General features: G+C 44.2%; 1 protein-coding gene across 3 annotated transcripts in view; it reads left to right on the forward strand.

Moving 5' to 3' along the window:
• The window catches only part of LOC142145061 (phosphofurin acidic cluster sorting protein 2-like), a 158,341-nt gene that overhangs the window by 70,449 nt on the left and 61,609 nt on the right, over positions 1-26,283 (forward strand). For all 3 annotated transcript variants that reach the window (XM_075204540.1, XM_075204539.1, XM_075204541.1), the window contains 9 exons: positions 1,302-1,385; positions 13,957-14,013; positions 15,629-15,780; positions 16,811-16,901; positions 19,357-19,425; positions 19,765-19,889; positions 20,542-20,671; positions 21,635-21,739; positions 25,898-26,001. In XM_075204540.1, coding sequence (XP_075060641.1) covers positions 1,302-1,385; positions 13,957-14,013; positions 15,629-15,780; positions 16,811-16,901; positions 19,357-19,425; positions 19,765-19,889; positions 20,542-20,671; positions 21,635-21,739; positions 25,898-26,001 — 917 coding nt within the window. The remainder of the gene's footprint in view (positions 1-1,301; positions 1,386-13,956; positions 14,014-15,628; positions 15,781-16,810; positions 16,902-19,356; positions 19,426-19,764; positions 19,890-20,541; positions 20,672-21,634; positions 21,740-25,897; positions 26,002-26,283) is intronic.

The following is a 26,283-nucleotide window of genomic DNA, read 5'->3' on the forward strand; positions in this document are numbered from 1 at the left end:
CACAATAGTTGCAGTTTACCACCAACTTGATGTGGATGCAGCAGAACGGTAGGTTGGGATCTGAAAATAATGTGCTATTGGAAGACTCTTCACCTGATTGTTCCATATCTGTATTCTGCGTTGCAGGCATCCTATATCTAGCATGGGAATCAATCATCATTATTAACTCCAAAACATGCACTCTGTTTATGTAGGTGCAAAATGTTCTCTTCATAGCTAACAATATCAATATCCATGTAACTCTAAAGAAGACTCAGCTGATAGGCTGTGCCTAACTTACGTCTACACACCCTCACATGAACACCCAGCATCCCCCTCTGAAAGCAGACAGAATCTGCAGCCGTAAATATTCACACAACTTGTACACATATCAGTGTATCAATTGTGTATCAAGATGCACCGTGGCAGCACGGTGGCGTAGTGGTTAGCACTTATGCCTTACAGCACTGGGGTCATGAGTTCAATTCCCAATCATGGCCTTATCTGTGAGGAGTTTTGTATGTTCTCCCCGTGTTTGCGTGGGTTTCCTCCAGGTGCTCCGGTTTCCTCCCACACTCCAAAAACATACTGATAGGTTAATTGGCTGCTCACAAAATTGACCCTAGTCTGTGTGTGTGTGTGTGTGTGTGTGTGTGTTTGTCTGTCTGTGTGTGTGTGTGCATGTTAGGGAATTTAGACTGTAAGCCCCAATGGGGCAGGGACTGATGTGAGTTCTCTGTACAGCGCTGCGGAATTAGTGGCGCTTTATAAATAAATGATGATGATGAAGATGCGTCTGGACGTCACACAAATGCTCTCCCAGTGTGTGCTCTCTATAATCATCAGACTTAGAGGTCAGGATGTCACATCAACCTAATGTGGTCCAGCATCCAATTTACATGATTGTTTGGTGAGATGAGATCCAATAAGCTTCAGTGTTATTTATTTATCTGTCATCCATCATCTTTCTGTATATATTGACCAAAGAATAAGACCGGGTGTGTTCTGAGAACCTGGCGTCCTGTCCCACTACAAGCTCATTAAACTATAAGAAACATCATATGAAATCACAACAATATCTGTACAATGTTCCCTGTAATATGTTCTCATAACATGGGGCATCTTATAAAATAATAGATTCATCAAGTACACCAGGATTATGGTCATGACTAGGTAATACATACTCATCATTCTTTAATAACAATCATTAGATGTATTCATGGTAGATGCAGAGTCACTGGTAATGTGTTTGGGTGAGAGTTCTGTTCGGGGGTTTGTACGGTGTTAGTGGTGGTATAACCGGGCTGCTTTACTCTGACCAGGACGTCGATGATGAAGAGGATGAGATTAGGAGGCCGAAGAAGCTCGGCAGGAAGTTGATGCGCAGCACATCACTCAGCCGACAGGTAATTATATAACATGTATGTGTTTTAAAATGAGACCCTGTACTTGTCTGACACGCATGCAGATGTATCTGGTTGTTGTATGACAGATGTAGTGTAGTTGCAGTGTGACAAATGTAGTGTAATGGCGGTGTGATGGATGTAGTGTAGTTGTAGTGTGATGGATGTAGTGTAGTTGTCGTGTGATGGATGTAGTGTAGTTGTCGTGTGATGGATGTAGTGTAGTTGTCGTGTGATGGATGTAGTGTAGTTGTCGTGTGATGGATGTAGTGTAGTTGTCGTGTGATGGATGTAGTGTAGTTGTTGTGTGATGCATGTAGTGTAGTTCCGGTGTGATGGATGTAGTGTAATTGTGTATGTAGTATGCATTAATGTGTGTGCACAGCATGTGGCCGTGTATGTAGTATGTATTAATGTGTGTGCACAGCGTGGGGCCGTGTATTATTATTATTATCCTTTATTTGTTAGGCGCCACAAGGTTTCCGCGGCGCCGTACACAGTACAAAACAGTCGACTATACAGGGTGAAGCAGTACAAAACAATAAACAAAATACCAATACTTCAGAACCCCAGGCAGGTTTATGCAAAAAACGGAGCAGAAGAACAGGTAGGGAGACAGGAGGGAAGAGGGCCCTGCTCAGGTGAGCTTACATCCTAAGGGAGGGAGAACAGAACAGGCACAGGGGGAGCCAGAAAGGTAAGGGGGAGAGCATGTTGAGAGCGAGAGGCGGGGTTAAGTAGATGGTTGGTAGGCTTTGAGGAAGAGGTGGGTTTTCAGTGCACGTTTGAAGGAGCACAGAGTTGGAGAGAGGCGGATGGAACGAGGGAGGTTGTTCCAGAGAAGGGGGGCTGCACGGGAAAAGTCTTGGATTCTGGAGTGGGAAGAGGTGATAAGAGTTGAGGAGAGGCGTCAATCGTTGGCCGAGCGCAGGGAGCGGGCAGGAGTGTGAATGGAGAGAAGGCTAGAGATATAAGGGGCAGTAGAGTTGGAGAGAGCCTTGTAAGTGGTGGTGAGGAGTTTGAAAAGGATTCTGTAGGGGAAGGGGAGCCAGTGTAAGGCGAGGCAGAGAGGGGAGGCAGAGGAGGAGCGGCGTGAGAGGAAGATGAGTCTTGCGGCCGCATTGAGTATAGAGCGGAGGGGGGAGAGATGGGAGTGGGGGAGGCCAGTGAGGAGGAGGTTGCAGTAATTCAGGCGGGAGATGATGAGTGCGTGGATGATAGTCTTAGTGGCATTTTGAGAGAGAAAGGGACGGATGTGGGCGATGTTGCATAGTTGAAAACGACAGGCTTGGGCAAGGGCATGAATATGGGGGCAAAAGAGAGAGAGGAGTCGAGGGTGACACCCAGGCAGCGGAGTTGGGTGACAGAGGAGATGGTGGTGTTGTTGACGACAATAGAGAGGTCGTGGTGGGATGGGAGTCTGGACGGAGGAAAGACAATGATTTCCGTCTTCGAGATATTCATTTTGTGAAAACGCTCGGACATCCAGGAGGAGATGGCGGAGAGGCAGTCAGATATACGAGAGAGGAGGGTGGAAGAAAGATCAGGAGAAGAGGTGTAGAGTTGAATGTCGTCAGCATATGTAGTATGTTCATTACTGTATGTGTATGCAGCGTGTGGCCATGTATGTAGTATGTACATTACTATATGTGTGTGTGCAGTGTGCGTGCAGTGTGTGGCCCTTTACTGTGTGTGTGTGTGTGCAGCGTGTGGCCGTGTATGTAGTATGTACATTACTGTGTGTGTGCGCAGCGTGTGGCTGTGTATGTAGTATGTACATTACTATATGTGTGAGCAGTGTGTGGCCGTGTATGTAGTATGTACATTACTATATGTGTGTGGGCAGTGTGCGTGCAGTGTGTGGCCGTGTATGTAGTGTGTACATTACTGTATGTGTGTCTGCAGCATGTGGCCGTGTATGTAGTATGTACATTACTGTATGTGTGTGCAGCGTGTGGCCGTGTATGTAGTATGTACATTACTGTATGTGTGTGTGGCTGTGTATGTAGTATGTACATGACTGTGTGTGTATGCAGCGTGTGGCCGTGTATGTAGTATGTACATTACTGTGTGTGTATGCAGCGTGTGGCCGTGTATGTAGTATGTACATTACTGTGTGTGTGCGCAGCGTGTGGCCGTGTATGTAGTATGTACATTACTGTGTGTGTGTGCAGCGTGTGGCCGTGTATGTAGTATGTACATTACTGTGTGTGTGTGCAGCGTGTGGCCGTGTATGTAGTATGTACATTACTATATGTGTGTGTGCAGTGTGTGTGTGCAGCGGGTGGCTGTGTGTAGTATGTACATTAGTGTATGTGTGTGCAGCGTGTGGCCGTGTATGTAGTATGTTCATTACTGTATGTGTATGCAGCGTGTGGCTGTGTATGTAGTATGTACATTACTGTATGTGTGTGCAGCGTGTGGCTGTGTATGTAGTATGTACATTACTGTGTGTGTGTGCAGCGTGTGGCTGTGTATGTAGTATGTACATGACTGTATGTGTATGCAGCGTGTGGCCGTGTATGTAGTATGTACATTACTGTATGTGTGTGCAGCGTGTGGCTGTGTATGTAGTATGTACATTACTGTATGTGTGTGCAGCGTGTGGCTGTGTATGTAGTATGTACATTACTGTGTGTGTGTGCAGCGTGTGGCTGTGTATGTAGTATGTACATGACTGTATGTGTATGCAGCGTGTGGCCGTGTATGTAGTATGTACATTACTGTGTGTGTGTGCAGCGTGTGGCTGTGTATGTAGTATGTACATTACTGTGTGTGTGTGCAGCGTGTGGCTGTGTATGTAGTATGTACATTACTGTATGTGTGTGCAGCGTGTGGCTGTGTATGTAGTATGTACATTACTGTATGTGTGTGCAGCGTGTGGCTGTGTATGTAGTATGTACATTACTGTATGTGTGTGCAGCGTGTGGCTGTGTATGTAGTATGTACATTACTGTGTGTGCGCAGCGTGTGGCTGTGTATGTAGTATGTATTAAGGTGTATGCAGCGTGTGGCCGTGTATGTAGTATGTACATTACTGTATGTGTGTGCGCAGCGTGTGGCTGTGTATGTAGTATGTACATTACTGTATGTGTGTGCGCAGCGTGTGGCTGTGTATGTAGTATGTACATTACTGTGTGTGTGTGCAGCGTGTGGCTGTGTATGTAGTATGTACATTACTGTGTGTGTGTGCAGCGTGTGGCCGTGTATGTAGTATGTACATTACTGTATGTGTGTGCGCAGCGTGTGGCTGTGTATGTAGTATGTACATTACTGTGTGTGCGCAGCGTGTGGCTGTGTATGTAGTATGTACATTACTGTGTGTGTGCGCAGCGTGTGGCTGTGTATGTAGTATGTACATTACTGTATGTGTGTGCAGCGTGTGGCTGTGTATGTAGTATGTACATTACTGTATGTGTGTGCAGCGTGTGGCTGTGTATGTAGTATGTACATTACTGTATGTGTGTGCAGCGTGTGGCTGTGTATGTAGTATGTACATTACTGTATGTGTGTGCAGCGTGTGGCTGTGTATGTAGTATGTACATTACTGTATGTGTGTGCAGCGTGTGGCTGTGTATGTAGTATGTACATTACTGTATGTGTGTGCAGCGTGTGGCTGTGTATGTAGTATGTACATTACTGTGTGTGTGCAGCGTGTGGCTGTGTATGTAGTATGTACATTACTGTATGTGTGTGCAGCGTGTGGCTGTGTATGTAGTATGTACATTACTGTATGTGTGCGCAGCGTGTGGCTGTGTATGTAGTATGTACATTACTGTATGTGTGCGCAGCGTGTGGCTGTGTATGTAGTATGTACATTACTGTGTGTGTGCGCAGCGTGTGGCTGTGTATGTAGTATGTATTAAGGTGTGTGCAGCGTGTGGCCGTGTATGTAGTATGTACATTACTGTATGTGAAGGCAGCGTGTGGCCGTGTATGTAGTATGTACATTACTGTATGTGTGTGCAGCGTGTGGCTGTGTATGTAGTATGTACATTACTGTGTGTGTGTGCAGCGTGTGGCTGTGTATGTAGTATGTATTAAGGTGTGTGCAGCGTGTGGCCGTGTATGTAGTATGTACATTACTGTATGTGAAGGCAGCGTGTGGCCGTGTATGTAGTATGTACATTACTGTGTGTGTGCGCAGCGTGTGGCTGTGTATGTAGTATGTATTAAGGTGTGTGCAGCGTGTGGCCGTGTATGTAGTATGTACATTACTGTATGTGAAGGCAGCGTGTGGCCGTGTATGTAGTATGTACATTACTGTATGTGTGCGCAGCGTGTGGCTGTGTATGTAGTATGTACATTACTGTGTGTGTGCACAGCGTGTGGCTGTGTATGTAGTATGTACATTACTGTGTGTGTGTGCAGCGTGTGGCTGTGTATGTAGTATGTACATTACTGTATGTGTGCACAGCGTGTGGCTGTGTATGTAGTATGTACATTACTGTGTGTGTGCGCAGCGTGTGGCTGTGTATGTAGTATGTACATTACTGTGTGTGTGCACAGCGTGTGGCTGTGTATGTAGTATGTACATTACTGTGTGTGTGCACAGCGTGTGGCCGTGTATGTAGTATGTACATTACTGTGTGTGCGCAGCGTGTGGCTGTGTATGTAGTATGTACATTACTGTATGTGTGCGCAGCGTGTGGCTGTGTATGTAGTATGTACATTACTGTGTGTGTGCACAGTGTGTGGCTGTGTATGTAGTATGTACATTACTGTATGTGTGCGCAGCGTGTGGCTGTGTATGTAGTATGTACATTACTGTGTGTGTGCACAGCGTGTGGCTGTGTATGTAGTATGTACATTACTGTGTGTGTGTGCAGCGTGTGGCTGTGTATGTAGTATGTACATTACTGTATGTGTGCAGCGTGTGGCTGTGTATGTAGTATGTACATTACTGTATGTGTATGCAGAGTGTGGCTGTGTATGTAGTATGTACATTACTGTATGTGTGCGCAGCGTGTGGCCGTGTATGTAGTATGTACATTACTGTATGTGTGCGCAGCGTGTGGCTGTGTATGTAGTATGTACATTACTGTGTGTGTGCACAGCGTGTGGCTGTGTATGTAGTATGTACATTACTGTATGTGTATGCAGCGTGTGGCCGTGTATGTAGTATGTACATTACTGTATGTGTGCGCAGGCAGCGTGTGGCTGTGTATGTAGTATGTACATTACTGTGTGTGTGCACAGCGTGTGGCTGTGTATGTAGTATGTACATTACTGTGTGTGTGTGCAGCGTGTGGCTGTGTATGTAGTATGTACATTACTGTATGTGTATGCAGCGTGTGGCTGTGTATGTAGTATGTACATTACTGTGTGTGTGCGCAGCGTGTGGCTGTGTATGTAGTATGTACATTACTGTATGTGTGCACAGCGTGTGGCTGTGTATGTAGTATGTACATTACTGTGTGTGTGTGCAGCGTGTGGCTGTGTATGTAGTATGTACATTACTGTATGTGTGCAGCGTGTGGCTGTGTATGTAGTATGTACATTACTGTATGTGTATGCAGCGTGTGGCTGTGTATGTAGTATGTACATTACTGTATGTGTGCACAGCGTGTGGCTGTGTATGTAGTATGTACATTACTGTGTGTGTGTGCAGCGTGTGGCTGTGTATGTAGTATGTACATTACTGTGTGTGTGCAGCGTGTGGCTGTGTATGTAGTATGTACATTACTGTATGTGTGCACAGCGTGTGGCTGTGTATGTAGTATGTACATTACTGTGTGTGTGCGCAGCGTGTGGCTGTGTATGTAGTATGTACATTACTGTATGTGAAGGCAGCGTGTGGCCGTGTATGTAGTATGTACATTACTGTATGTGTGTGCAGCGTGTGGCTGTGTATGTAGTATGTACATTACTGTGTGTGTGTGCAGCGTGTGGCTGTGTATGTAGTATGTACATTACTGTATGTGAAGGCAGCGTGTGGCCGTGTATGTAGTATGTACATTACTGTATGTGAAGGCAGCGTGTGGCCGTGTATGTAGTATGTACATTACTGTATGTGTGCGCAGCGTGTGGCTGTGTATGTAGTATGTACATTACTGTGTGTGTGTGCAGCGTGTGGCTGTGTATGTAGTATGTATTAAGGTGTGTGCAGCGTGTGGCCGTGTATGTAGTATGTACATTACTGTATGTGAAGGCAGCGTGTGGCCGTGTATGTAGTATGTACATTACTGTATGTGTGCGCAGCGTGTGGCCGTGTATGTAGTATGTACATTACTGTATGTGAAGGCAGCGTGTGGCCGTGTATGTAGTATGTACATTACTGTATGTGTGTGTGGCTGTGTATGTAGTATGTACATGACTGTGTGTGTATGCAGCGTGTGGCCGTGTATGTAGTATGTACATTACTGTGTGTGTATGCAGCGTGTGGCCGTGTATGTAGTATGTACATTACTGTATGTGTGTGCAGCGTGTGGCCGTGTATGTAGTATGTACATTACTGTGTGTGTGTGCAGCGTGTGGCCGTGTATGTAGTATGTACATTACTATATGTGTGTGTGCAGCGGGTGGCTGTGTGTAGTATGTACATTACTGTGTGTGTGTGTGCGCAGCGTGTGGCCGTGTATGTAGTATGTACATTACTGTGTGTGTGTGCAGCGTGTGGCCGTGTATGTAGTATGTACATTACTGTGTGTGTGTGCAGCGTGTGGCCGTGTATGTAGTATGTACATTACTATATGTGTGTGTGCAGCGTGTGGCCGTGTATGTAGTATGTTCATTACTGTATGTGTATGCAGCGTGTGGCTGTGTATGTAGTATGTACATTACTGTATGTGTGTGCAGCGTGTGGCTGTGTATGTAGTATGTACATTACTGTATGTGTGCACAGCGTGTGGCTGTGTATGTAGTATGTACATTACTGTGTGTGTGCGCAGCGTGTGGCTGTGTATGTAGTATGTACATTACTGTATGTGAAGGCAGCGTGTGGCCGTGTATGTAGTATGTACATTACTGTATGTGTGTGCAGCGTGTGGCTGTGTATGTAGTATGTACATTACTGTGTGTGTGTGCAGCGTGTGGCTGTGTATGTAGTATGTACATTACTGTATGTGAAGGCAGCGTGTGGCCGTGTATGTAGTATGTACATTACTGTATGTGAAGGCAGCGTGTGGCCGTGTATGTAGTATGTACATTACTGTATGTGTGCGCAGCGTGTGGCTGTGTATGTAGTATGTACATTACTGTGTGTGTGTGCAGCGTGTGGCTGTGTATGTAGTATGTATTAAGGTGTGTGCAGCGTGTGGCCGTGTATGTAGTATGTACATTACTGTATGTGAAGGCAGCGTGTGGCCGTGTATGTAGTATGTACATTACTGTATGTGTGCGCAGCGTGTGGCCGTGTATGTAGTATGTACATTACTGTATGTGAAGGCAGCGTGTGGCCGTGTATGTAGTATGTACATTACTGTATGTGTGTGTGGCTGTGTATGTAGTATGTACATGACTGTGTGTGTATGCAGCGTGTGGCCGTGTATGTAGTATGTACATTACTGTGTGTGTATGCAGCGTGTGGCCGTGTATGTAGTATGTACATTACTGTATGTGTGTGCAGCGTGTGGCCGTGTATGTAGTATGTACATTACTGTGTGTGTGTGCAGCGTGTGGCCGTGTATGTAGTATGTACATTACTATATGTGTGTGTGCAGCGGGTGGCTGTGTGTAGTATGTACATTACTGTGTGTGTGTGTGCGCAGCGTGTGGCCGTGTATGTAGTATGTACATTACTGTGTGTGTGTGCAGCGTGTGGCCGTGTATGTAGTATGTACATTACTGTGTGTGTGTGCAGCGTGTGGCCGTGTATGTAGTATGTACATTACTATATGTGTGTGTGCAGCGTGTGGCCGTGTATGTAGTATGTTCATTACTGTATGTGTATGCAGCGTGTGGCTGTGTATGTAGTATGTACATTACTGTATGTGTGTGCAGCGTGTGGCTGTGTATGTAGTATGTACATTACTGTGTGTGTGTGCAGCGTGTGGCTGTGTATGTAGTATGTACATTACTGTGTGTGTGTGCAGCGTGTGGCCGTGTATGTAGTATGTACATTACTGTATGTGTGTGCAGCGTGTGGCTGTGTATGTAGTATGTACATTACTGTGTGTACGCAGCGTGTGGCTGTGTATGTAGTATGTATTAAGGTGTATGCAGCGTGTGGCCGTGTATGTAGTATGTACATTACTGTATGTGTGTGCGCAGCGTGTGGCTGTGTATGTAGTATGTACATTACTGTATGTGTGTGCGCAGCGTGTGGCTGTGTATGTAGTATGTACATTACTGTGTGTGCGCAGCGTGTGGCTGTGTATGTAGTATGTACATTACTGTGTGTGTGTGCAGCGTGTGGCCGTGTATGTAGTATGTACATTACTGTGTGTGTGTGCAGCGTGTGGCCGTGTATGTAGTATGTACATTACTGTATGTGTGTGCGCAGCGTGTGGCTGTGTATGTAGTATGTACATTACTGTGTGTGCGCAGCGTGTGGCTGTGTATGTAGTATGTACATTACTGTGTGTGTGCGCAGCGTGTGGCTGTGTATGTAGTATGTACATTACTGTATGTGTGTGCAGCGTGTGGCTGTGTATGTAGTATGTACATTACTGTATGTGTGTGCAGCGTGTGGCTGTGTATGTAGTATGTACATTACTGTATGTGTGTGCAGCGTGTGGCTGTGTATGTAGTATGTACATTACTGTATGTGTGTGCAGCGTGTGGCTGTGTATGTAGTATGTACATTACTGTATGTGTGTGCAGCGTGTGGCTGTGTATGTAGTATGTACATTACTGTGTGTGTGTGCAGCGTGTGGCTGTGTATGTAGTATGTACATTACTGTATGTGTGCACAGCGTGTGGCTGTGTATGTAGTATGTACATTACTGTGTGTGTGTGCAGCGTGTGGCTGTGTATGTAGTATGTACATTACTGTGTGTGTGCGCAGCGTGTGGCTGTGTATGTAGTATGTATTAAGGTGTGTGCAGCGTGTGGCCGTGTATGTAGTATGTACATTACTGTATGTGAAGGCAGCGTGTGGCCGTGTATGTAGTATGTACATTACTGTATGTGTGTGCAGCGTGTGGCTGTGTATGTAGTATGTACATTACTGTGTGTGTGTGCAGCGTGTGGCTGTGTATGTAGTATGTATTAAGGTGTGTGCAGCGTGTGGCCGTGTATGTAGTATGTACATTACTGTATGTGAAGGCAGCGTGTGGCCGTGTATGTAGTATGTACATTACTGTGTGTGTGCGCAGCGTGTGGCTGTGTATGTAGTATGTATTAAGGTGTGTGCAGCGTGTGGCCGTGTATGTAGTATGTACATTACTGTATGTGAAGGCAGCGTGTGGCCGTGTATGTAGTATGTACATTACTGTATGTGTGCGCAGCGTGTGGCTGTGTATGTAGTATGTACATTACTGTGTGTGTGCACAGCGTGTGGCTGTGTATGTAGTATGTACATTACTGTGTGTGTGTGCAGCGTGTGGCTGTGTATGTAGTATGTACATTACTGTGTGTGTGCGCAGCGTGTGGCTGTGTATGTAGTATGTACATTACTGTATGTGTATGCAGCGTGTGGCTGTGTATGTAGTATGTACATTACTGTATGTGTGCACAGCGTGTGGCTGTGTATGTAGTATGTACATTACTGTGTGTGTGCGCAGCGTGTGACTGTGTATGTAATATGTACATTACTGTGTGTGTGCAGCGTGTGACTGTGTATGTAGTATGTACATTACTGTGTGTGTGTGCAGCGTGTGGCCGTGTATGTAGTATGTACATTACTGTGTGTGTGTGCAGCGTGTGGCTGTGTATGTAGTATGTACATTACTGTGTGTGTGCGCAGCGTGTGGCTGTGTATGTAGTATGTATTAAGGTGTGTGCAGCGTGTGGCCGTGTATGTAGTATGTACATTACTGTATGTGAAGGCAGCGTGTGGCCGTGTATGTAGTATGTACATTACTGTATGTGTGTGCAGCGTGTGGCTGTGTATGTAGTATGTATTAAGGTGTGTGCAGCGTGTGGCCGTGTATGTAGTATGTACATTACTGTATGTGAAGGCAGCGTGTGGCCGTGTATGTAGTATGTACATTACTGTATGTGTGCGCAGCGTGTGGCTGTGTATGTAGTATGTACATTACTGTGTGTGTGCGCAGCGTGTGGCTGTGTATGTAGTATGTACATTACTGTGTGTGTGCAGCGTGTGGCCGTGTATGTAGTATGTACATTACTGTGTGTGTGCGCAGCGTGTGGCTGTGTATGTAGTATGTACATTACTGTGTGTGTGCGCAGCGTGTGGCTGTGTATGTAGTATGTACATTACTGTGTGTGTGCGCAGCGTGTGGCCGTGTATGTAGTATGTACATTACTGTGTGTGTGCGCAGCGTGTGGCTGTGTATGTAGTATGTACATTACTGTGTGTGTGCGCAGCGTGTGGCTGTGTATGTAGTATGTACATTACTGTGTGTGTGCGCAGCGTGTGGCTGTGTATGTAGTATGTACATTACTGTGTGTGTGTGCAGCGTGTGGCTGTGTATGTAGTATGTACATTACTGTATGTGTGTGCAGCGTGTGGCCGTGTATGTAGTATGTACATTACTGTGTGTGTGCAGCGTGTGGCCGTGTATGTAGTATGTACATTACTGTGTGTGTGTGCAGCGTGTGGCCGTGTATGTAGTATGTACATTACTGTGTGTGTGTGTGGCCGTGTATGTAGTATGTACATTACTGTGTGTGAATGCAGCGTGTGGCTGTGTATGTAGTATGTACATTACTGTGTGTGTGCGCAGCGTGTGGCCGTGTATGTGGTATGTACATTACTGTGTGTGAATGCAGCGTGTGGCTGTGTATGTAGTATGTACATTACTGTGTGTGTGTGCAGTGTGTGGCTGTGTATGTAGTATGTACATTACTGTGTGTGTGCGCAGCGTGTGGCTGTGTATGTAGTATGTACATTACTGTGTGTGTGCGCAGCGTGTGGCTGTGTATGTAGTATGTACATTACTGTGTGTGTGCGCAGCGTGTGGCTGTGTATGTAGTATGTACATTACTGTGTGTGTGCGCAGCGTGTGGCTGTGTATGTAGTATGTACATTACTGTGTGTGTGTGCAGCGTGTGGCTGTGTATGTAGTATGTACATTACTGTATGTGTGTGCAGCGTGTGGCCGTGTATGTAGTATGTACATTACTGTGTGTGTGCAGCGTGTGGCCGTGTATGTAGTATGTACATTACTGTGTGTGTGTGCAGCGTGTGGCCGTGTATGTAGTATGTACATTACTGTGTGTGTGTGTGGCCGTGTATGTAGTATGTACATTACTGTGTGTGAATGCAGCGTGTGGCTGTGTATGTAGTATGTACATTACTGTGTGTGTGCGCAGCGTGTGGCCGTGTATGTGGTATGTACATTACTGTGTGTGAATGCAGCGTGTGGCTGTGTATGTAGTATGTACATTACTGTGTGTGAATGCAGCGTGTGGCCGTGTATGTAGTATGTACATTACTGTATGTGAATGCAGCGTGTGGCTGTGTATGTAGTATGTACATTACTGTATGTGTGTGTGGCCGTGTATGTAGTATGTACATTACTGTGTGTGCGCAGCGTGTGGCCGTGTATGTAGTATGTACATTACTGTGTGTGAATGCAGCGTGTGGCCGTGTATGTAGTATGTACATTACTGTATGTGAATGCAGCGTGTGGCCGTGTATGTAGTATGTACATTACTGTATGTGAATGCAGCGTGTGGCCGTGTATGTAGTATGTACATTACTGTGTGTGAATGCAGCGTGTGGCCGTGTATGTAGTATGTACATTACTGTATGTGAATGCAGCGTGTGGCTGTGTATGTAGTATGTACATTACTGTATGTGTGTGTGGCCGTGTATGTAGTATGTACATTACTGTGTGTGTGCAGCGTGTGGCCGTGTATGTAGTATGTACATTACTGTGTGTGCGCAGCGTGTGGCCGTGTATGTAGTATGTACATTACTGTATGTGAAGGCAGCGTGTGGCCGTGTATGTAGTATGTACATTACTGTGTGTGAATGCAGCGTGTGGCCGTGTATGTAGTATGTACATTACTGTATGTGAATGCAGCGTGTGGCTGTGTATGTAGTATGTACATTACTGTATGTGTGTGTGGCCGTGTATGTAGTATGTACATTACTGTGTGTGCGCAGCGTGTGGCCGTGTATGTAGTATGTACATTACTGTATGTGAAGGCAGCGTGTGGCCGTGTATGTAGTATGTACATTACTGTATGTGAAGGCAGCGTGTGGCCGTGTATGTAGTATGTACATTACTGTGTGTGCGCAGCGTGTGGCCGTGTATGTAGTATGTACATTACTGTATGTGAATGCAGCGTGTGGCTGTGTATGTAGTATGTACATTACTGTGTGTGTGCGCAGCGTGTGGCTGTGTATGTAGTATGTATTAATGTGTGTGCACAGCGTGTGGCGTGTATGTAGTATGTACATTACTGTGTGTGTGCGCAGCGTGTGGCTGTGTATGTAGTATGTACATTACTGTATATTTGTATTTAGCAGACCTGTAATTATCTCATTTTTCCTTTACAGCCAAATTTTAAGCAGAAATTTGTGTCATTATTGAAGAGGTTCAAAGTTAATGATGATGTGAGTCTTCCTGAAATAATTACTTTATACCACCCACTCTTATATTTATATATAATACACTCCTCACATTGTCTCTCCATGTGGTTTATTCTTTATCTATTTATTAGCATTTATTTGTATAGCTCCAGCATATTCTGTAGCTCTTTACGATTGGGAACACAGCAATAAAACATTACTGGGTGTTATAGACAAACAGGTAAGAGGGCTTGGTCACAAGCTTACAATCTATAGGACAATAGGAGGTCTAGTGCTACATATGGGTCCAGCCAGATGTGCTTAGTGGCTGCATGATCCAGTCACACAGTATGTCGGGCTGCTGGACAGAGGGTTGTTTGAGTATAGAAAGTGATCACATGTATGTTTTATGTTAGCAAAAAAAATAACTGTGCAGAGGCGGGGGGGGGGGGGGGGGGATGGGCTGGCGGTAATTGGGTGAAATAGGATAGAGGTGGGGGTAACCATGTAGATTAGCCTAAGGTTCGGGAATTGATAAGCTGCTTGGAGAGGTGAGATTTCAGAGAACGTTAGAAGGTTTGGAGGCCGGGAAAGTCTTATTGTGCGAGGGATTGAATTCCCCACAGTGGGACAAACGTTCTGTATTGGGGTTACTAATCGGTAGTGGGAGCAAGTGATGAGTGTGGATGGGGGACAAGGGAGGAGATGTATGTTGCTGCAGTTTTGCATTTGGCTTTGTATGTTAGTAGATGTATTTTATGTTGGATTTGGTAAAAAACAGAAAGTTGTGCGAGGAAAATCAGTCTAACCGATGCATTCACAATAAATTGTATACTCAGGAAATGTTTCTTAGATGTGTGTAAAAGGATTTAGATACAGATTGGATGTGAGGAACTAAGGAACAGAGTGCAGAACACCAACAATTTTTCCATAACTGAACGGAATTTTAAAACAGGACGACCAATCAGATCAAATCATGCTCTGTGCTTTTACTGATGATCGTTCATCGCTCCAAGGTACACACTACTGTGATATCAGCCCAATCAGTCGTTTATCGTCTGTTTGGGCAGATAATTGGCTGTGTACCCAGCATAACACCTAGGCAGGTAGTGTTTATTATATATATAAAAGAATAGAGATGTAACTGTTGGTAACAAATGCCTTAATGAAGTGGGCCCAATGTGTAGTGTAAGGTGAGTGTAGGCAAATCTTGCAAGAAGTTTGGGGTAGGGGGTAGGACAGATGGGACAGTAATTGGAGAGAGTTTGTCCCAGAATTGCTTTTTAAGAATAGGAGTAATCACTGCGTGCTGGAATAATGATGGAGAGATTCAAGTAGAGAGAGAGAGATCACAGATGTTAGAGAGAAGACTGATGTGTGAGGGTGTAAGAGGACTAGATGATAGGTACAGGAGGTAGAGGAGGATGATAAGAGACTAGATACTATATCCTATAGTCTGGCCATGTGTAGAGCCTTTTCATACAAGGTATGCTGCACAGATGGACCTACATCCGAACATGAGTCAGACCCATTGTGTCACTGTATTGTACTGTTCCGTACCAGTATTCTTACATCCTTATATAAGATACATCCGTGCACCACTATGTACATTGTCTCTATGCACGTAGCCTGTACTGGGACTCATTCTCTCCTCTCTCAGCCTTTAGACGCAGAGCGCACATGTCGGGAACAGGAGGAAGACGAGGAGCTTGGTCTCTTGTACGATAGTTTGGATGAGTGTAATAACAGCGAGAGTGGATTTGACATAGAGGACGATGACAGTGTCATAAGTACCCCAAAGCCCACACTGAGGTAAGGAGAAATCACCCTATGATACCCCTCAGCATCAGGACCCTACGCGTTTCAAGTGACATTAACACATTTGTCAGGTGCTTTCCCCAAACTTCAGTCACCTAAGGAAATCTGTGATAATGGGACAGTGAATTCTGTGCTTGTACTAGTCGAGTGAAGCCGTTCATTTATTTTCATACTTAATTACATTTGAGAAATTAGGGGTGTGACATAAATTTACAGGAGATCCAGTTGTAGTAGTCTGTAAAAGTAGTGTACCCATAAAAGATTCCTGTACCCTAGCTAACAATGTATTAAAAATCAAAAAGGTCCAAGTCAGTAAGTGAATGGTAATGAAACCATAGTGTCTTACCTCATCATGTGGTACAATGCGTTGGGTTTCAGTCTCTCGCTGTGCGCAGTTGTCATGGTAACATCACGTCTTACCTCATCATGTGGTACAATGCGTTGGGTTTCGGTCTCTCGCTGTGCGCAGTTGTCATGGTAACATCACGTCTTACCTCATCATGTGGTACAATGCGTTGGGTTTCGGTCTCTCGCTGTGCGCAGTTGTCATGGTAACATCACGTCTTACCTCATCATGTGGTACAATGCGTTGGGTTTCGGTCTCTCGCTGTGCGCAGTTGTCATGGTAACATCACGTCTTACCTCATCATGTGGTACAATGCGTTGGGTTTCAGTCTGTCGCTGTGCGCAGTTGTCATGGTAACATCACGTCTTACCTCATCATGTGGTACAATGCGTTGGGTTTCAGTCTCTCGCTGTGCGCAGTTGTCATGGTAACATCCCGTCTTACCTCATCATGTGGTACAATGCGTTGGGTTTCGGTTTCCCACTGTGCGCAGTTGTCGTGGTAACATCACGTTTTACCTCATCATGTGGTACAATGCGTTGGGTTTCGGTTTCTCACTGTGCGCAGTTGTCATGGTAACATCCCGTCTTACCTCATCATGTGGTACAATGCGTTGGGTTTCGGTTTCTCACTGTGCGCAGTTGTCATGGTAACATCACGTTTTCTCCTTTCATTTAGGAGATACTTTGAGGGTGTTTCCAATTCTGGTTCTCAGACTGAGATTGGCAGCATTAATAGCCAGAAGGGGACAGATAAAACTGTTCACACAGTAAGTGTTAATAAAATATTATAAATTGTGTACCTAATGATTATTAATAATAATATTTAATACACAATATGTGCTAGAAGAAGAAAAAAAATGACACAAAGTAAAACATTTTTGCTAAAATTCTGAGAGGACATTTCCAACTTTTGGTTTGAAAATACAGAGTAATGAGCATCCGGCTGGCTCCCCTTTCCTTAACTTTAGGGGTCCCTTCTATGGCCCCCCCCTGTGCGCTGTTGGGATCCTGAAGAAATGGTTTCCTCACAAATGACTGTAGTAATTTGAAAGCAGAACCCTATGTCGGCCGAACCTTCTGTCTTCATCATCACCTGTCGATCATTATTGTACTGGGATTATTGTGCCAATAGTGCAAACACTTCATGATGCTGGGGGTCCATGAAGAACGACCCCTATAGTTAAGGTAAGGTGGAGAACCCAACAGTAACTTTGCTCATTTTTTATCCCTCATTGATGAGCATTCAAATGTCGGTAGAAATGTGTTTGAAAAATTGTTTTCAGTTCTCAGTATTAGGACAGATGAGAAACATTATATTATATTATATTAGTGGAACGATGTAGATATTCCAGTCTCAGGAATGTAACACTTATTCTGGCTGTGTGCAGTAAAGCACTGGACTAATATATATTGCACTGTTAGTTATGAATCTCTCCGAGTCTGGAAGTTGGTGAACACGCTCCTATGACGATGTTGTGTTATGCAGAAACAACTAGTGATATGGTGGAGACATTAAATGATATATTACTTCTCTTTAAGCTATTTGAGCTATTATGGATATTCTGGAGACCTGTAAATCTGATCAGTTCTAACACGTTAAATGTCACTGGTGAATAGTAGAGACGAACCTATTATTGGTTTGTACACAAGTTAGGCCTTTCTATATAAAATACCCTGGTGCTTCATTGTTTCACCAGCCAACAGTGGGACTTGTCTTTTTTCTGCTCTTCCAGTGGTAGCAGGTTATTTAGCTGTTATTATCCCTTATTTATAAAGTGCTAACTCATTTTGCCATACATCAAGGAGATCATTTTATAAACAAGATCTTCCCTGTGTCATGTATATGCTTCCTGTGTTGTATAACTTTATATGTTATAATCTGTTAGAGGCGAGGCCATGAGGGGTTCATAGAAAGATGTTACCTTTCTAGCCCTCTGTAGCGCCACCCGGTGAAGCTACAGTGGTATTACAGTAAGACCACGGCCAAAGTCCTGATTTCCAGACATCTGTTAGCTTTGTAGAATGTATGTAATCTGGCCCATGTAGCTGCCTTGGAGATCTGTTCTGTGGATGCCCAGGAAGCAGAGACCGCTCATCTAGTGTGGACTTAAATGTCATTGCTGAGGTCTGTTTCAGTCCTTATGTAAACATTTCTTGTTATATCCGTATGGCAGTCAGTTTGGCTTTAGATGGACAGGATTAGATAGCTATCCATCAGAATGGGACTGAGGCAACGTACATGTAGACTCATCCTTCTTCTTTTCATATTTGGATGTGCACAAAATAAAAGCAATATAAACTCCTGTCATCTGAAAACACCTTTGGTAGAAACGAAAGGACTCATTTCAGAAGGACTGTTATCCACAATTCCCACATAGCTCACTGATTCCCGTTCTCTTCTGGCCCAATGACCAAGAGAAAAGCCAGATGGATAGTGAGGTATTTGATAGGAGTTATGGGAGTAGTACATTATAACATCTTGACTTTAATTATACAGATGCTTTGAAGAACCTTTATAACCTTGTTAAACTATAGTTGTACGTGGATTATAAAGTCTTCATCTGGACCTGCAAAAACTAGGAGCATTCAATACACTTCTTGCAATAAATTCCTGATTCTCACTCCAGGATTTCACCTTCTAAAACTTCAAAACACCACCCGCGACCACCAGATTCTTGCACTTTTAACAAGGTGGAAGGAGTCCTGGCCAGAGTATGTCCAGAAATGTTTTTCCAGGCGGGTAAAGAACTAGCTTTCTGCTCCCTAGTAGAGCTTGTTGAATTGATTCTGCCAATTCTGAAATTCAAAATGTACAAAATATTAAACCATCTGATTTCTGGACAGGATCTTACAATAAATGTTTATGAATTGATGGATACAGGCTCTGACAGGAGGTGTTGCATGCAGCAGTACTTCCTTGAGTTTGGTGTTTTCCTGTGAATGGTTAGGTAACGCAGTAAGTGTAGGACAGAGAAGCTTTTTACAAACTGTAAATCACTTTTTCTTAAGCTTACTGGGAAACTGATATTTCTCCCATTCTGCAATAAACTTTATTTCAAGAATATACATTGATTAAGTGTTACGCTCATGCTTTTGTTAAGTTGAGGTTCTGGCAATGGGTGGAGCTACACATATATTCTTAAAGTCACCAAACCTCCTGAAGGTAAACAAGACCCGAGTGGTCTGTGATAGTTGTTATAACATCTATTTTGTTTGTTCTAGTTGGACAAAGATGATCAGAAACTTCTCCATGTTGCTGGGGCTGAGGATAATGAGACCCATCTCACTGATGTAAGTTAGGGTTATTTCATCTCTAGCATTGAAGCAGCACCAGGGAACAGTGTTAGTCAGACACCAGGTTACCAGTTTATGATGCGGGAAGTGAGACGCTAGTTTAATCTTTCAAGACTGGTTAATCTGGAGTAAAACTAAAAGTAATTCCCACATAGAAGATAGTTTTACACTCTGCACTGATAGTTAGCAGCCAAGTTTATAATCTCTGAAGTCACGTGAACATGTGAGTATCCACTGCTATAAACAAGTTGTGGTTTCACTCTCTTACGGGAGTGTGCATGAGGGATTGGGGGCTGAATACTTTCATATAACATGTTGTACCCATTGATTATATAGGAGAGCAGTGACCCTGCCCCCGTGGTAGCCCTGGCTACAGATCTTGGTTCCTGGGAAGCCACAGAGCGAGTCCCACGCCTGGGCATGATCTCTAGAGCTGAGTCACAAATCATCATGTCTCCCAGGTAATGTACTGACTATAGTGTATCCAGACATACAGAGGTAACTATCGGATGGCAGATATACATCGTCTATCAGAAGTCCAGCATTTATTTCCCAGGACACAGCAAAGCTGATCAGAAAGTGAGAATACAGCTCAGATGTCCGCTGTTAGTACATACATATATGTGTAACGTGAGCTTATGTCATGTGACATGGATGAACAGTGCAGAACTATATGGCTGACGTATAGTTCATATTTGTATATACTCCACCAGTAACCTACTCCTCTTCTTTGTAGAGTACAGTGCCCTGAAGAATGACTTGTCCCCTTTATGATTTCCTCTATAATTAGATGTTTGTATGCAAATAGCAGCATCAGTATTATAGGATAGTCGGTTGCAGTATTGGTAGTTACTGTGATAGGTCAGTTGATTATAGTATTAGTATTGTTTGTATTATAGGTTAGTTGTATACAGTATTGGTAGTGATAATATTATAGGATAGTCGGATACAGTATTGGTAGTGTCAGTATAATAGTTCAGTTGATTATAGTATTAGTATTGTCTTCATTATAGGATAGTCGGATACAGTATTGGTAGTGATAATATTATAGGATAGTCGGATTCAGTATTGGTAGGTTTGGTATTACTCCTTAGGCTCATTCTTATATTTAAGACAGGAGAATAGATTGGCTCGTGGTCCTCGCAGTGTCTCTATGAAAGATCGACAGAACTCTCGAGTGCCGAGTGACCGAGGAAGCAGCCTGGAAGGTGAATTCTCCCCAGACTCCAGGCTCTGCAGTCAGGTGAGGTCTATTTCCTAATACTGGCTGTACCCAGCCTACAGATCACCATTGCTTTACAACGTCATGCAGAACTTACATTTCTTTCACTGCCCAACCAACATTGGTGTAACCATATAGTCCCACTAAGCACTTTTCCTTTTGCTATCTGGCTGGACCAAGGTGCCATAAGTGGATCTCGCCCTCTTGTATGAAGTATTAAATAATCCAGAACTCTCAGTGCACATGGAGGACATTGCAATCTTCTGAGCAAACAGCTGTTGTTAAATACAGAAAGCTGGTTACATGTGGGAAAATAATCAGCATATATTATGACTGTGCCTAAGGGCATGTGATTTAGCAACTGCAATTCTTCCCGATGTGGTGTTTGGCTGTATAGACGGAATATATGTGATGTGTTGCTGAGTCACAGGCTGTTTTTAGCTTGAAGCTCGGGCATCTATGAGCTATCCTCATGTATAACTCGGGAGATTGAATGTGCATATAAAGGGAGAATTGTAATTGGAGCAGATCTCCAGGTTTGACACTCTGCTGCTAAGATGAGAGATGTCAGATGTGTTTCGTCCCCAGGCTAGCGATAGACTGTTATGGTAGAATGTCTACTTGGCTCGACTGTGTGTGGTCTGATCAAACCATTCATCTGACCTGGACTTTCTATATGGTCCAGAGTGTATTGTGTCCACCGTTTTATATCCTGACATGTTCTTGCTGAATAAATTCTCATCCATGATGCTCATACACCGAAAATATTGGAGTGAGGAAGTTCCACACGGGCACCAGTCCCTTATTGAATCTTTATATCCTCCGTCTTTGTTTGCTTCATTCTCATTAATATGTTTAATTTGAAAAACTTACATCATCAAAGGTAAACAAGTCTTTCAATTACATGGAATTGATACAAATGTTCTTTTTGTATGTGAATGAAAGTCATATGAATACTTAAGTGACGCCCATCTTACCCCTCAGGTCCCCCGAAAGTCCGTATTTGATGAACTAAATGAGATTCTGGGACCAGAGCAGCAGCTTCCTGAGAGTGTGATCCTAGTTAACACGTCAGACTGGCATGGACAGGTGAGAACTGATGGAATGTGGCAGAAATTGTACGTGGAAACATCTTGGTTAGAGAGGTGCAGACGGGTGAGAACTGATGGAATGGAGCAGGAATGGTAAATGGGAACGACTTGGTTAGAGAGGTGTAGACGGGTGAGAACTGATCGAATGGGGCATGATTGGTACATGGGAACAACTTGGTTAGAGAGGTGTAGACAGGTGAGAACTGATCGAATGGGGCATGATTGGTACATGGGAACAACTTGGTTAGAGAGGTGTAGACAGGTGAGAACTGATGGAATGGGGCAGGAATGCTACATGGGAACAACTTGGTTAGAGAGGTGTAGACAGGTGAGAACTGATGGAATGGGGCAGGAATGCTACATGGGAACAACTTGGTTAGAAAGGTGTGGACAGATAAGAACTGATGGAATGGGGCAGGAATGGTAAATGGGAACGACTTGGTTAGAGAGGTGTAGACAGGTGAGAACTGATGGAATGGGGCAGGAATGCTACATGGGAACAACTTGGTTAGAGAGGTGTGGACAGATAACAACTGATGGAATGGGGCAGGAATGGTAAATGGGAACGACTTGGTTAGAGAGGTGTAGACAGATAAGAACTAATGGAATGGGGCATGATTGGTACATGAGAACAACTTGGTTAGAGAGGTGTACACAGGTGAGAACTGATGGAATGGGGCAGGAAGGGTAAATGGGAACAACTTGGTTAGAGAGGTGTAGACGGGTGAGAACTGATCGAATGGGGCAGGAATGGTACATGGGAACAACTTGGTTAGAGAGGTGTAGACAGGTGAGAACTGATGGGATGGGGCAGGAATGCTACATGGGAACAACTTGGTTAGAGAGGTGTAGACAGGTGAGAACTGATGGAATGGGGCAGGAATGCTACATGGGAACAACTTGGTTAGAGAGGTGTGGACAGATAAGAACTGATGGAATGGGGCAGGAATGGTAAATGGGAACGACTTGGTTAGAGAGGTGTAGATAGGTGAGAACTGATGGAATAGGGCAGGAATGGTACATGGGAGCATCATGGTTAGAGAGGTGTAGACAGGTGAGAACTGATGGAATGGGGCAGTAATGGTACGTAGGAACGACTTGGTTAGAGAGGTGTAGACAGGTGAGAACTGATGGAATGGGGCATGATTGGTACATGGGAACAACTTGGTTAGAGAGGTGTAGATAGGTGAGAATTGATGGAATAGGGCAGGAATGGTACATGGAAGCATCTTGGTTAGAGTGGTGTAAGTAGATAAGAACTGATGGAATGGGGCAGGAATGGTCTTGGCAATGGTAAATGATCTGTTGAGAGATGTAGACCAGTGCGTGAGAAAGTAAGAGCAAATACACAAACTGGAATCATTGCAGCATTTCACTCAAAGGAAATAAAAAAAGAAAAAGAAAAGAAAACTCATCCAAAACTCTTAACTTTTTTCTCTTCTAGCCAAAACTCCCACAGTTTTCCTGAAACAAAAAAAAACAATGTCCGCTGACCTCGAAACAAAAGTTACTCTAATAATTCTCTCTTACAAATGTTGTTGTCTCTTCTAATTTAGTACTCTGTGGGTGGTATTTAGTGCACATTGGAACGAATTTCAAATGTAGGGGTAAAGGACAGTCCTGAAAAAGGATTTCGTAGAATTTAAACTTGTGAGTTTAAGACAAAGTTCTCAAGATACTATTTTCAGATAAACTACCTGTGCAAAGAGCTCTACCAGACTCACAACGGAGGCTTAGTGAGGTCAGTAGGAGGCTGAAAATATGGTATGGGAAAGATATATCATGGAGAACTGGGCTGATTCTCTCTTGACTGCAGGCTACATTAGGGACGGGTCACACCTCATTTGTGAGGGGACAATTCTGCTGGAGGAGATAAAGGTATAGCAGAGGAGGAGATTATATACATACTAGGAAGGTTGGAGCGAGCTAAGTAAAGGGAATTTGGGGAGTAGTGGAGGTTTAGGGTTAGAATACAAAGATGCTTAAAATAAAAAGTCACAAAAGTAACATCAAATGTACGATAATAAATTCTTATAGTCTTCCAAATACAATGGATGAATTAGAGTTAATGATGTTGGAATTTGAATTGTTATCTAGTGGGTATAATTGAGACTTGTCTCTCTGTGCTGCCCCTGTCACCCCTGGCTTCCGTTGTCCCGCTCTGTGGTGCCCCTGTCACCCCTGGCTTCCGTTGTCCCGCTCTGTGGTGCCCCTGTCACCCCTGGCTTCAGTTGTCTCGCTCTGTGCTGCCCCTGTCACCCCCGGCTTCCGTTGTCTCGCTCTGTGCTGCCCCTGTCACCCCCGGCTTCCGTTGTCTCGCTCTGTGCTGCCCCTGTCACCCCCGGCTTCCCTCGTCTCTCTGTGCTGTCTCTGTCACCCCCGGCTTCCCTCGTCTCTCAGTGCTGACCCTGTCACCCCTGGCTTCCCTCGTCTTTTAGTGCTGCCCCTGTCACCCCAGGCAACCCTTGTCTCGCTCTGTGTTGCCCATGTCACTCCTGGCTTCTATCATGTTTTGTATTTAAATGTGCGGAAGATTATGACCGGTTTATTGAAGGGAGAGTTATGTCTCTGGGATATATCTGTGAAGAATTACCCAAAGGTAAAAACCTTGGGAATATTTATGAGCAAACTATAGTGACACACAGGGGACATCCCTGCCCCCATTAGCATTAACACTGCCCCTGTGCAGACCGTCCCATTTCATGTTGCTTAAAAAACCTGTGTTGGGAAGGGACAAATTGTCAGTCTTTTGGGAAAATAGATCCACACTGATAAGCTGTCCATCTTCCTAGCCAAGTTCCCATGGCACAGATTATACAACGCATGTAAGTTGTACTCTGAATGTAACTCCTTTTATTTTAAACTGCTTTGCTTGTGTATGTTATGTCAATTGTTTATTAATTGTTTTTTTTATATCTGAATGCCCTGTACCTTTGTATATTAAATCTATAGAATTAATAAGTGGCGACCTTTATACTCTAACGAATCCATTAGCCTGTTAAGAAGAATATAGCTCGACCAAGTTAACCCTTTGAATGCCGGTGTGTGACTTGTTAATAGATTTGACTAACAAGCCTAGTGTGTGCTTGCATTTACATTTGTGTAACAGTCTGTAGGTGTGACGAGTTAACCCTTTAATTGCTGGTGTGGGCTTTGTTAACCTGTGTGTAGCCAGAAGCCAGTGTGGGACAGTATATTGGGGTCCTATTGCCCATATTTAATAGGTGGTGGCAAACCTGAAGTGTGTGGGGGTGTGAGTGCGCTGTTGTGAGGCGATTCAGTAGGTCTGTAACCTGTGTGATAGGTAGAGAGAGACTGCGGGCTGGAATCGTGTGTAACCTCATACAGCAAACACCCCAAAGTCACGAACGCTGGGAGCGTGTTCGTGACAGTATGTCATGATTTGGTTTTGTAACTTTTCTAGAGGAAATCCCAATTAGGCATATGTGTGGCAGGGATGTGTTTTTGAAACTGTCTGTGGGCAGGTAATCTCATGTTATTTAGACCTTTTCATCTCCTTGATGTCTTTTTAACCTGAAAACGCAGGAGGGGTTAATTAGACTTGCTGTTTAGACTTCCTGTCTCTGTAAGACTCAGGTGAGTGACTGTTCTTATTAGGGCTACTTGAGCTAATAAAACATCACTGCTTCAAGATCCTGCTTTGATGCCTACTTACCTGTAGCAATTCCTGTGACCTACAGATTAGACCAATCTAATTCGTTATCTGGCTGTTCTGAGGTTTGGACCCAGCATCTAGTACCAACGATATGCCCGCTACCCTGCAGCTTTGTGTGATAGGCCAGGGGAACCAGCCACAGGAACCCTGATCTAAAGGAAGAGGTCTGGGGTACCAGCCCAGGTGCCCAGAGAGGGGGTACACTAGCAGTGAAAGTTACCCAGAAGGAAGCGGTTCTAGGTGCCGCAAAGGAGCCTTGTGGTGGCAGCAGCAAGCCCCTCCTGTGTTTAGAGGGGTGCAGTTTGGGATAAAGAAAGGAGATGGTGGCAAGGCAAGCCCAGTCAGTTCCCAGCAACACGGACAGGGTAGCATTGGATGTCCATCCTGTCACTGTGTCATTATATTTTTCTTAAAGAGTGGATTATGAAATGTAAAGAAATTGAAACATCAAATAATATTTTTGTCTTTCTAATTTTACAGTATCTCAGAGAACAGTTATCGGGGAAGCTCCTGACTGTCGCCACTTGTTCCTCAGCCGATGTTCAGGCTGCATTCAGCGGTATTATCACACGCATACAGCGATAGTGAGTACGAATCATAGCATGTTTTATATAGTGACCGTGTCCAAACATAGTCTATGTACCTGTCATGCTGTGTGTTCTGTAGTTACATGTATCCAGAGATCATGTATATCCTGCTCATATAATCTTATGTATCCATCTATCCTCCAGGAATATACAATGTATGGACAAAAATATTTGGCCCCATCTGTTAATTATTAAATTGAGGTGCTTCAATCAGACCCGCTGCCAGAGGTGTATAAAATCAAGCACCTAGCCATGCAGTCTCCATTTGCAAATATTTGT

This window comes from Mixophyes fleayi, chromosome 3 (genome assembly GCF_038048845.1).
Source record: "Mixophyes fleayi isolate aMixFle1 chromosome 3, aMixFle1.hap1, whole genome shotgun sequence".
Taxonomy (NCBI): Eukaryota; Metazoa; Chordata; class Amphibia; order Anura; family Limnodynastidae; genus Mixophyes; species Mixophyes fleayi.